At 40.5% G+C, this 13,592-nt stretch overlaps 1 protein-coding gene across 3 annotated transcripts in view; it reads right to left on the reverse strand.

The window, feature by feature from the left end:
* NIPAL2 (NIPA like domain containing 2) overlaps window positions 1-13,592 on the reverse strand; it is a 46,568-nt gene that overhangs the window by 16,369 nt on the left and 16,607 nt on the right. For all 3 annotated transcript variants that reach the window (XM_015856137.2, XM_015856136.2, XM_032442806.1), the window contains exons 3-5: window positions 13,075-13,246; window positions 4,232-4,291; window positions 1,860-1,981 (exon numbers count right to left, since the gene is read on the reverse strand). In XM_015856137.2, coding sequence (XP_015711623.1) covers window positions 1,860-1,981; window positions 4,232-4,291; window positions 13,075-13,246 — 354 coding nt within the window. The remainder of the gene's footprint in view (window positions 1-1,859; window positions 1,982-4,231; window positions 4,292-13,074; window positions 13,247-13,592) is intronic.

The following is a 13,592-nucleotide window of genomic DNA, read 5'->3' on the forward strand; positions in this document are numbered from 1 at the left end:
GGGCTTTGTATTCCTCTGCAGACCATACTTCAGGACTACTTTTAGAAAGACTGTTGGACTGCTTCATACTGTTGCACTGTCTCCTTTCTATATATATTTATACTGGAAACTCAGCAACTTCTGCTGTAGCTGTGCCTTTTTATATATCAGCAGCCAACCTGTGCTAGAAATTTTACAAACAAATATGAAGTGCTAATTCCTTGTCCAAGAGAGTATTTACAGCAGGGTTTGCTTGAACTTCCAGCAGCATGCCAGGCACATCAGGCTGGTACCCCTGGGTCTCTTGCGGGGACTCTAATTCTTCCCTTTTCTTTTGACATGGGAAGCTCAAATTAATCTAGGGAGTAAAAGGAACAAATCAAACTTGATTTATTGTTGAGTCAAGAGCACTTGCTATGTAGTTGCTCCATTCTCCCCTGCAACCAATGCTGTAGAACTGGATGCCAGCTGAGGAAGGGAAAAGAAGGGAAAGAAAGTCCAGGGGTTACCTGTCACTTCTTTATACTTTCTCCTAAGAAGAATATAATAAAGTCTTCTTATGTATTCAGCTGTGTTCTTATTAACTGTTCCTGAAATGAAATCTGGAGGAAAAGCCCTTTTCCAGCAACCTGCTGGCTTTAAGAAAACGTGCACATCATATGGCACAGAAGTTTGTGGTTTCATGGTGGGTGGATGGAAAATTGTCTCCTTCCACCTTCTTTACATGAAAAGTGTGAAGCAGTAGTTCTGTACCTAGAATGACAGCCTGGTTTGGTACCTATAGGTGGAAGGACATGGTTGAAGAGTATCTTCATTAGGAAAAAGAGAGGGTGCTCCAGAAAGAAGTAACTGAATTTCTTGTTCTGAATTGCCTCCTTAAAGGGTCCCAACTCCCTCTGTTAGCTACATGGACTTGCTGAAGCTCTTGCCAAAGCTGACCATGGCCTTTCTGAGTACCCCAATACTCCTAGGCATTGCCTTCACAAGCCAATCTGCTACCTAAACCTAAAGTGCATGCTATGTTATGTATGTCTTTGGAGCATGACCATTAATTTCTTTCCTTATGTTGGATTATCATATTTAAGAAGCCTTAAAAGTGCACTAATAATAGAGCAAGAGGATCAACTTTTGTTTTGTGTTATCACGTACCTTGTGCTCAATAAGAACCCTCAATGAGTAGTTAATTTATGTTTTAAATCTGCAGGCTGGATGAAGCATGAAGACCCTCAGTCTGCCTACTCAGTGGCTTTCTAACTCAGCTCCCTCCTGAACAGAAACCTGGGCACTAATAATCTAACCCAAGCGAGAAAAAAAGTAACCACTTCTGAAGCATCTTTTACATTCAGTGGGAGGAAAAATTTTCCAGAATTCCGGAGTGGAAGAGAGAGAGAAATTCCTGCTGTTCACTCTTATTTTGTTCCTGATGCTAATTACATACATCAAAGGAGATGGATGGGATTTGAAGTTTGTATGTGGATCGTTTAACCAAAATGGCATTTTTGCATTTAATTCAAACTGCAGTTCAGATGAATCTGAATGGCAGTGAGACAGGCTTTCTATCCACATTTCAGCTCCATACAAAGCTCCTCTGGGGCACTCAGCAGCATGTAGATAAAATGGAGTGATATAAAAGAACAGAGGACTATTTTCAAAGGACAATTTCATTACATTCCAGAAAAGCACTGTAACTAATATTTATATATGCAGACAGTGAGGCATGCACACATATTTTTGTTCAGCACATTTTCAGCTTGGAGGCTGGAGCTCACTTTCCTGTGGAAACCATGCAGGGAACAATGCCTGTACCTGCTGCAGCAGTTTTTCTGCTGCCCAAAGCCCTGTTATTCTGATTTAGGCAGAAACACGAACCAAATACTCACCACATACACCAAAAAAGTCCAGCTCACTAAGTCTTTCTGTATTCGTCTTGCTGTGAGCTCTTGGGGTACATTTGGAGCAAATGTCACCAACAAGTACATCCCTACAACTGCCAGACTTCCTCCTTCAGAGAAAAGGAAATTATGACTTGTTAATACGCATAAGTGTGGTGATTCTTGCTCTCCAGCACACTTAGATACAGCTTCTAAAAGAAAGCTGAAGTCTTCTTGATCAGATCTGGGCTTAAGCATTTGGACTGTCTGTGGATCTATCTAGTACAGTTTTTATTAAAAGCATAAAGAATTCTGGAAATATAAAATAAAAAGCTGTCAGTAAAGCCTCATGGATTAGGGTCCCAGTGCAGCAGCACATTTTCATGTATGCTCAATTCTAACACCCAGTGCATTGCGAAAGAGAACTGATCTTTTGTACTCTTCATAGGCACAAAGCAGGTCACGGAAACTTCTAACCTGGGAGAACGTGTTGTTAAGACAGAATCAGGGGACCATTCCCCTCATCTCGAGTGGAAATGGTCTCAAGTTGCACCAGGGCAGGTTTAGGTTGGATATTAGGAAGAACTTCTTCACAGAAAGGGTAGTTAGGTACTGGAATAGGCTCCCCAGGGAGGTGGTTGAATCACCATCCCTGGATGTGTTTAAGAGCCGTTTGGATGTGGTACTCAGGGATATGATTTAGTGGAGGGTTTTTAGAGTTAGGGTACTGGTTAGGCTGCAGTTGGACTTGATGATCTTCAAGGTCTTTTCCAACCTGGGTAATTCTATGATCAACCAGCATAAACACACTGCTCTCCTGAAGTCATTGTGTCCACTGAGATCTGCACCAGTGACAAACCTGCCATGCAAACATTAAGTGCTACAGATACATTCTAGTCCAGTGCTCATGCAAAGCTGTTAGGAAGCCATTATTTCAGCCACTCCTCGCTGCACTTGCAGACCTATGAACTGCTTTATAAAAGGCTGATTTGCAAAAGGCTGCTCAGCCATTGGGTTGCTGGGGCCCCTTTTCAAGGTTGAACTTGCATTATTGTGCTTTTAATAAAAATCTGGAAGTTCTGCCTTGTGGACAGCTAGCTGACAAACACAGATGTTCACTGAGTTATCTAGATAGAAGTGAGCTGATCCTGAGCTCATAAGCTGTATTGGATTAGGGAAGATATTAGCTAATCAATTCTTTTTTCCAAGCAATCTTCAACATTCTTGGCAAACCCATAAATCGGTGTGGAGTACAATGCTCAGGAATACAAAACAAAGCACATCCGGAGGAGGGTTTTGCTGGCACTGCTATCACACACGGTTTCTTTGGGAAAGCAGCACCGTTCTATATTTATGTGCTTGCAAAAACATCACCATATTTCCCATCATACAGCTCATTCCTATGGAATGTAGCAACATTGTTAAATCCTTCTTGCATAGTCTAACTCACAGAAATAAAATAAATCAGTGCTGAGCACTAGTTAAAACAGCCCGCAGTTATAAGGCCATAAGGGAAACACGATCAGTTGAAGGGAGAGGGGGAATTTTGAACGTAGCAGCCAAGCTGGCAAATTTGGATCTCAAACCTAAATAAATATTATATAGTATTCTTGGAACAATTCTGAATGGATCTCTCCAAAACATTCATGAAAACAGCTGGGATGAACTTGTTATATAGTGTGGACAATCAAGCCTAGATGCTGGAAGCTCTGCAGTGACACCAGATGTCCCGTGGCAGGTACCCATCAGGTGCACTCTCTGTGTTGAGAATATTTGGTGCAAAATCCAAACTCTGAAATCTGCTTGTCTCTCAGTATTACAAGCAGGGCAGTTTTGATATGTAAAAAATCTTGGACACACACACACATAAATATGACATACTTTTGTAATGAAGACCACATTTCCCAACAGAACTCTTGACAACATGATTGTTTGCTCTTTGAAGTGATAAAATTAATACCAAAAGGGAATTTGCCACTTTTAATTGAACTTCAATTTTTGTGCAATATCTATGCAGTAAGAAATAAAAAAAACCCTTCTATTTGAATGAATAACTCAATAATATCATTAATTTTATTAGAATTGCGTTATAAAGATAACGTCAAATACAACCTCAGAAGTAAAAACAGACTATGAAAATAAATCTGAGCAAAAGGACACATAAGGAACGAGTTATGGCTATAAGCGCGGAGGATTTGGGAGTGCAGCCTGTTTCACATGCACTGAAGATTCTCCCTCTTTTTGTCACTTCTTCCCAATTTTGTAAGTAACTGCCTCGAAACACTCACTTGGGAAGTAGGAGTGTGAAGTGGGGGGTTGCATGAGAGCTTCAGCTTGCTAAGCATATGGCCACACACATGTCCATATTAGCAAACACTTACCCACTATATCTGCAGCCCTCACGGTCTTCTTTAGGAATAAGACAGAAATAAATGCACTACCTAGAACAGAAATATAAAGTCTTATATATATATATATATATATATATATGTATTGGATTGAATATCAAGTGCTATAGCAAAAAGCCACTCTGAGCCAAGTATAAATATAACTCAGGGCTGTTGCACTGTACCATGATATAACCAGACAGGAGCCCATTCCAGCAGCCAACCAGTACTTTTGTATAATTTTAGACATAACCAGCATGCTCTTACGTAGTTGAAGGGCTGCAATACCCTTCCTATCTCCCACACAGACACTACATAAAACTGGCCTAATTCAGTCATGTGTGGAAGCATAAGGAAACTCAGGCACTGATCAGTCTTGCTGTTCATCTCCCTGTTTTTCCCTCAACTAGGAAAGGCCTTTGAGAGAGGTGCACTGGTGATGCTAGATCTAGAAACCTCAAAGAATGAGTTTTAGAAACCTCATTATCCTGGGAGGGACTGTGAAAGGATACATTGAACCTATGTTGTGGGAAGCTGTTACATGTTCTCTGTTCCTGCCTATAGGATGAAGTTCTTGGTTTATTCTTGAAATAATAGATCTTTCTGTGACCACCTTTGCATCATCATCTCTGTCATTCCAATGGAACAATTAATCAGTTATTAACTACTAGATACACTCCAGACATATCAAAATAAGTTCATAGCAAGATAATTAGAATGAGAATCCAGCATCATGTCAGTAGAAAATGAGACAAAACTTAAACTGCATGAAGAGTGATGGAGCTCTATGCAAATGAATAAGAACAGTAAAAGAATCTCTAACTGAAAGTGCCATGCTGAAAGCAAACTATCTGACATAGTTTTCTTTTTTCACTGAGAACCCTGCTGTAGAAAAGACACTGGTATCCAGGCAACGCTGGCAATACCGGAGCTAGCTCTAAGAGAGAGGATAAAAGGCAGGAGAGAAGCGACAGCAACCTGAGTTAGTGCAGGAATTAATTACTGCTGTCAGAGCTCTCCCAAACCACATCTCAGACCACCCTGTATGTAGCCACTGTAACAGTACAGATCTGTTGTGTAATGAACTGATGCCTCTGTGATTTCTTTTTTTTTCTTTTTTTTTTTTTTTTGACTACTTTGTCTGGGCTCCCCATGGAGATATAATAAACACAGCATAGAGTTCAATCCTGGTATTGGCATCCAATTTGGGGTTATATGATTTATGCCCACATTTCTACTTCCTGGTTCTCTGGAGATGATAAATGGCAACCTGGGTACACCACAACCTCTGAGGGTGGCTATAGGCACAGGAATGCATCCAGGTAAGGAAACCAGTCACTCAGCCTGTCATCCACTTGAATAATGCAAATGTGGCAAGCTCTTTCTCCAGAGATAGCTGGTAATGCACAAGAGATCACAAGCTTAGCAGAATATATGCATAATTAATGCTCTTTTTGATGTGTAATATGTAGAGGATTTTTTTTTTTTAAAGTTTAAAGAACATATATTAGGCCATCTGGGATGAGAGGAAATGGTAAAATCTGAAGTAGGAGGGGAGATGCCAATGGAAGAAGAGCAGAGTGAAACCCAGGGGAGACTTTGAACAGAAAAGGCACCTGTCCCTGTGGATAAGCCACCAAGGCTTCATATGCATTCAAGTGAAGCAGAAAAGCAAAAGCCTCACAGCCTCAGGTGCATTCCGCTGCTTGAGATGTTCACTTCTCAAGCCAGTGTTACCTGACAAATATTATCCCTGCCATCTCCTTTGTGCACAGTGACCTCCAAGCTGCTGTGCTATGAGCAGGAGGCTGGGACCTCCCAGGGTCCCCTCCAGCCTGAGTTGTCTTAGGGCTGTGGGAACCCCTGGCAAAAGAGTAAGTGGGCCACCAAAGGCCAGAGAGAAGCACAGCAGATATATGAGCTAAAACCCTTCCCACCACCCAGCCCCAGTTTCCCCTTTCCTATGGAGGGTCCTTTTGTTCCCCTCTCTGCCACAGGAGCTGTGGGCATCCTCTGATGTTATACCAGTGTGGGAAGGAAATCCCTGAACATTGTGTTCAACCCTATGAATGAGCAGGCTAAGTTGGGCAATTGCTGTGCTGAAAAGCATTAATTCATCTTTCCAATTCTTCATTTATTTGCTTGCTTTTCTTTAAAATAACAATAATAAAGGCTATAGACAGTCATACAGATTGAGATCCATGTCACCGAGTACTGTTCTCTGGTTGTTTTTTCAATTGGCCAGCAATTGAATTGAGCAACAAAGAAAACAAAATAAATTGTCAGAGCATAAGCTGGCAACAGCGTGGCACCAAAGCAAGCAATTTATCATAGTTCTGCACACTAATTGTTTTGGAACCACTGGTTCTGCTATATAAGAAAAGGGCAGAAAATCATCACTGGAGGGGTTTGAGAAACATGTAGATGTGGCACTGAGGGACATCAGACAGTGGGCATGGTGGTGATGGGTTGATGGTTGCACTAGATGATCTAAGTGGTCTTTTACAACCTCAGTGATTCTATGATCTGTTAAGAACTGAACATTATAGAGTCAAGCCTGGGCAAAGAAGAACCATACTAAACAGATAAAATCAAATAAAATCAATAAAGTATCTGTATCTTTATACCAGAGCCTTTTTAAAGGCTCCTGAAACCCTTTGATCTGGAAATCTAGAATTATTATTTCAAATGAAAAATATAATGGCTTGCAATGACATCAAAATTGTGATAAATAAAAGCTATCAAATGGAAAGGGGAAAAAAACATTTGTTCAGGAGCTTAATTGTTATGCTGAAACAACCTTGCCTTTTTACACATCAGCATAAAACAGTCTGTTTTGTACTTACTGTCTACTACTACAGCGTGTGAATTTCTATTTAAATTGAAAAATATGATAGCAAAAGTCCATTTTCTGCATGGTATACAATTAAGGGCCTGAAGGGAGAGGTGTAATGGTGCTACACATAAATTAGTCAAATGCTGAGTCTCCTTGGAGAGTGATAGCATGCAATTATCTCCATATGTAGGTTTTCTGCAGAAGAAACAGAAATAAAGAATAGCATGATGTGTGGGTTCTACCACCAGCAGACACTGAAGGGTGAGAATCCAGCTCAGAAAACAACTCCTCTGCCTCCTAGACAAGAAACGTGCAGTTCAGCTTCTTTCTTGTTTGTTTGCTTTCTTGTTTTTAAGAAAGGAATAATACACAGCAACAGAAGTTAGGAACAGAAAATACATACTGAACATGAGAGCAAATTTTTTGTGTTTAATCCAATCCAACCTTAAAAGACTCAAATAAAAAAAGTGTTCATTATTCATTTATTTTTTGTTTATACTCAAAACAATTTAATGAATATTTTTCGTGATTAAACTGTTTTCCTGGTACTGAAACCATCTATGAATCTCACCGTTTTACCTTTACTTTTAATTTCAGACCTTACCTCGAGCAATGATTTTCATAACTGTGCATAACTATAAATCATAGAATATCCCAGAGCAAAAGGGACCCTCAGGGATCACTGAGTCCGACTCCTGGCTCCACACTGGACTACCCAAAATGCCAGTATATCCTTCATTTTTCTCATTTTAACCCTTAGATTAGCTTTATTTAAAAGAATTGGTACAATCCTCAGAAAAGCACAGATACATTTTGCTTTTTCTGTCTTTTCAATAGAGAGAAAAAGAAATTGAATATTAATCCCAAATACCCATTATCTTAAGCTTAGCTGATCAGTAGCCAAGCTGAGGTCACACCAGCAAGGCAAAGGCTCCTAAAAACACCTGTTGTGCAGAATGCTTCTCTACGCATTTCACTGGCAATATGGATAAATGCCAAAGGAGGAGGACTAGCGTTAATGTGAAGATTTGTTTAATGTTTGCACCTCTCCCAGTTTGTGCAGTAGGGAAAACATTTCACTTTGTGTCCAAGCATTTACTCCGCTTTATGGGTCTGCCTGCAACTTATGAAGCAGTTTAAACTCACCCAGATGATTTCACACTAGAAATGCTGAGGAGTGCTCACACTGTGAGGATGCTGATGCTCAGGAAGGTCACATCTGAAAATATGACCCAAAAATGTGCTTTGTACAGAGAGATCCTCAGACCTCTGTCTGTCTTCTGAGCTGAAGAGATTCAGGGCCATGCTGGTACAGAAGTGAGAGAGATCGTAATAGGTTGAATAATGACAAAGGTTGAAAAAGACCGCTAATCCATCCAACCTAATGTAGGCTGCCACACAGACAGGGAGCTCTGGAGAGAAGATGAGGCATGTAGTACATTTGATTGCTGCAACCCAAACGAACAGGAGGCTGAGGGGACAGATAATGGGGAGCAGCTCTTCCTGGGCAAGTACCAATATATCTACAGGGTTCTGGAAGCCAAGCACTAAGAGTGAGACAAGGAAAAAGACTGAACAGTTGAGGTTGTTGGTCATCGCAAGAACAGGATTTAGCTGAAGAATAAGCACCTGTAACGTCATCTCCATGGTGGGGTCTGCAAGTAAACAATTCACAACAGGATCTCCCAGAGAACATCAGCATAAAGCTTCTACCATCTTCCCTTCTGCATCCCTGTCTTGCTCACAGAGAGGGTAGTAGCCCAGGAAAATCCAGGATACAGTCCTATTGTGGGTCATTTTGGAGAGACAAGGGAGAGGCTTCAGGTGTGAGGTGGAAAGGTACTGTTAGACCTGGTGGGACCCGGGCCTCCTTTGTGGTCCATTAACATGGATTTGGAGAACATGAAGGAACATCGGCATGCACAGATGGAGTTAAACAGATAGCCAGGTCTGCCCAGAACATCTAGGAACAAATTCATTACATCTAATCATTAACGCTACTCTTAGTTTAAATGGCAGCTATTAATGGTGCACTAAATACAAAGGAAGATACTAAAGATTTTAGTCAGATGGTGCCTGACCTCTTGACAGCTATTCTGCAAACTTGCAGCATTTCTAATGTGATGAAAAATCACTACTGGAAAAGTGGTGGACAAGACATCATTTGCTTTTCCCCCATGTCGATATCCTAATAAACAAGCAAGCAAGATGTCAGAGAAATTGCTCAAAAGAAAGGCCATAATGGTGAGCTTCATTCTGGAAACTGGGTTATAGAACACACACACTGCAGAGAGAAGGAAGAACCCTGGAAATGATTTTGTTGCATCTTCAGAAAAGCACTTTAAAGAAAAGTCTGTTGAATGCTTCCCAGTTCCCATTAGTAACAGAGTTCTCAGAATCTCATGGTCTTGCACCACAAAGGTGTTACATTACAGGGAACGGGAGAAATACTTTTCTGCACAAATATCTGAGATTTTTTTTTTTCCTATAATACCATCAGGGATATCATTTTCCAAAGCCTAAAGCAGTATCTCGCCCCACGGCTATTTAGAAGGAGCATACGAAAATGAAAAGGGATCTCAACACTGTCAGCCTAAGTGAGTTAAGTGTAAAAAAAACTCTCTAGAGAATGATGAAAACTGCATAAGAATCCATCTCTGGTTCCACTGGCCTCTCCTCACACAACCCCCCTAAGTTATTTCTGCAAGCAAAAGCAAGGGAATGAACAAAAAAACCACAAGGGTTTAAAATTACCCAAGCTGCATATAAAAAAATGAATTCTAATTTTTAAGTATAAAAAGCTTTTTAATGATCCCATCAAACATGTACTACACCCCCCCCCCCCCCCCCCCCCTTTTTTTTTCTTTTTTTTAATTAAAAATTTACCATTTTTTTCCTCTGGAAGAAAACAACTGCTGTCTTCTCAAACTATTTAAAACCCTGAACAGATGCAGAGCTTGCATCATTGCAACCACACATAGAAAAGCTTCCACTGTGCAAGAGAAGAATATATCGTCTTTGTAGATTAATTCTAAGAAAAGAGAAAAATCTGCTGGTGTTGTGCCAACTCATGGTCTGTGGTGATGAATTCTTTCTAAAATATCCATCAGAAGCGCCCATCCCAATAGGACGAAGCACAAACTTTTTGCTATTTAATTGATACTGAAATAATTGCAAAATTCAGTTGGATTTGGTTAAATGTGATTGTGGGACATAATAGTTGCTGGCTCCATCTATTTTAAGACCCAGGATGCTTTCCATTTCAGAAGTTTTGAGATACAATATGGGAATAGCCCAAGTCTGGACTGGGCAGACTCCAGCGTGCCTTATCCTCTCCCCACATCCTGGTTTCCAAGCAAAGAAAAGACTCCATGTGGACCACGAGTCACAGAGATCTATAGGGACAGCTGAGCACACCATGAAGCTCAGCTCTTCTCTGCACAGCTACGGGTACTGAGCACCCGGTGTCAGTGACAGAGACCTCTTACCTTCTAAGGTGTGCTGACAACACATTCAGAAAGAGGTGCTGATCCAAAGGGCAGAGTTAAGGTTCAAATACAGATTTGGAGTTTGTTAATTTCTTTGTTTAAAAAAATAAGTTGTGAAAAGTTGCACATTCAACAATGTGCCCCAAAAGAGCAGCCAACTAGACTACACAAAGCCCACATTCTTCACCTAAAGGAGATCACAACATCATGAAAATTATTTCTTGACCTTTAAAATGGAAGATCTGTCTTCTGCACAGCCATTGGCAGCCGATGTGGTGCTTCTTGGTCAGTTTGCCATTGCCCTAAACTCTAAACTATTCTAAAATTAAAAAGAGGCTTTCTCTCTCTCTGATTCCAATTTCAGAAGACAGGGAACTATCTAGTGGTAGGAAGTGTTATTGGGAAGTTATTGTTGCAATTGGCTGTTCACATCATTTTTACTTTCCCTTCCTTAAGGGAATGATAGCTAGACTAAATACAACTTCAAATATCTCTGTTGTTTGGGCTAAGAAAGGGATACTGGCAGCTGATATATGGGAATGGAATATAAGGTATTACAGTGCTTTCTGGGGTCTTCCAGAATAAATATTTTGGGGTCAGTTAAATTTTTTTTTTTTAAAAAAAAGAGAGTGGCTAAAGGTTTTGACAAAATGTAACAGTAAGGAAAATGGTTTTTTGGTATTTGTTACAAGAAAGGGGAAATGGAAAATGAAGGAAACAGATAGAGTTCTTCATATATTGCAAAGCTATGGAAGAAATCTGTTCAGATAAAAATCACCCTAAATATGACCTTTTCTTTGCAGCACCTTAATAACCAAAGAAATTTTTTCCCTCCCCAATGCTTTTCATTTCTTCTTCCTAGATGTATATGTTTGCATTTTCTTCAGTATGGGCAACAAATTAGATCAGGTTCCTGTATGTTCAGAAACATCTGGAAATGCCTACAATTGTTAAAGATAAAACCGCAGCCACCAAAGTCACACTGGGATCTGTCCTGTTAATTTACATTTTCATCTCAGGTAATATCTCATTCCTTTCCTTGATAAATCTTTGCTACAGTGGTGAACTACAGTCGTTTTATGTCTCATTCTCCAAAATTCTGCAATAGTTTAACATTAAAGGTTACAGTAAATTGCCTGCAGTTTCCTTCCCCCACAACTTCTTTGCTAAATTGCACCCACATATGTTTGGCTGCCTCCTTCCACTACAGACAGACAGACCACAGGGAAGATAATTCATTTGTCTACCTTCCCATGCAGAATTGCTCACTGCATCATCACTTCCAAGCATGAAACTGGTAGCTAGACAAAGACCATGAAATGTTATCACTTGTCAATAGCAAGCAAATGAGCTTCAGTGTATACAGAACTGTTGTGCTATCTCTCAGCCCTGTTTGTTTCAGCTGTGGATGTGAACAACACATTAAGGGATATGCTATACTCTGTACCCGTGTTTTCCCACACTCTGTACAGCAGTGCCCTGTGTACTCTACTTTGCATTAGTACAACATAACCACATCTTTTAAAATGTATGTTTCGTTATCAAAGAAGCAAGAGATCTCATACCTGGGATAGGCCTCTAAAAACCTTAACTATGAGAAAAAAAAAGTCCAAAATAAAGAACAACTACAAAGAGTAAAAATTGCATTAATTGCATCCTAACGATACAGATAATTCTGCTGAAGTCCAGTCTGCACATCTGATTTTTGGGTGGTCTTGAGCAAAGCCAGGAGTTGGACTTGATGATCCTTGTGGATACCTCCCAACTTGGGATGTTCTATGATTCTATGAAATGTCCATAACTAAGATAAGAATTCCAGGAAATTTCTAGTCCCTGCTGCAGTAAGTATTATGTCAGAGAAGGGTTCGTAAAACACGTTGAGAAAAAGAAAGTAATGATCTAATGAAAGAAAAAATGCTGTCAATTTATAGAGCATAGTATTCTGCAGAAGTGACTCTAATATGTGAGTAAGGACAAACCAGCACCATTCACACCCCGAGGTACACCCCAGTGTGAGGGCACCTGCCAGCAACAGGTGAGTACAGACAGGTGAATTTGCCCAACCCAACATGAAGCATGGAGATGGGCAAGGAGCAGGCAGCAGGAACTACTTGGTATAATGTTAACACAGAAATCACATTGTGGGTACTCAGGCTCTGACCATAACTGCAGACAGCAGGATATCAGCCCCTGGCCTTGATGGCTTGTGTTGTCAGCACTATTGGTATGGCACCAGGTGACAAAATGGCAGGAATTAGCAGAGCACAGAGGGACAAGAGTCCCCAGAGTGAAAAATAATTAAAAAAAGGAAAAAATTAGAAGAGCCTCTGAGTTAAGTAGAGGGTTTGTGTTAAATTGTCAGCTCACATAATTATATGAATCATTTCTTTTCAAACCATAGCATTAGCATTTTCCCCTCATGCTCCTGCTGCAGTTCCCCTGGTATTATCCTTTAGTCACAAATAAGCATTCAATAAAGCAGGTACCAATGGAAAACGTGGCAAACATCTCACCTATGATAGATACACATCCTAGCGGAGCAATGAGGGCAATGGGGGCAAATCCATAGGCTGTGAAATTGCACAGCTCTCCAAGGCCAAGCAGGGCAGCTCCACACCACCACAGCTCACTCCTGTAGAAGGGCTTCAGCTCTGCTTGGCGAGCCAGTCGGAGATGAGCACATTTCTGGAAAATTAATTATTAGCAACAGGCATGAAAAGAAAGACTTCCATTGTGTTCTTATGTATAGCAAAAGTGGTGTAATTAAGGGGTTGTCATCTTTGAATTCCAGGTGCGTCAATGTTTTCTCTTTAAACACGCCTTTCAGCTTGCTATTGCAGACAGATGGCTTTGTGTTAACTCAGATGTGTACTTCCTAAGCCATGGTGGAAATGACTGAAAAATTAGACCTCTGAACAAACCTGAAAAGCATGAAGTGAATGCTAGCTAGTGCTTCTCAGCCATCCCTGCAAGCCTCTGTTCTAGTCTCAAAGCACAGATGAGCAGGTTGTGCTGTGAATTTAGCAACACC

The sequence above is a fragment of the Coturnix japonica genome, chromosome 2 (genome assembly GCF_001577835.2).
Source record: "Coturnix japonica isolate 7356 chromosome 2, Coturnix japonica 2.1, whole genome shotgun sequence".
Classification (NCBI taxonomy): Eukaryota; Metazoa; Chordata; class Aves; order Galliformes; family Phasianidae; genus Coturnix; species Coturnix japonica.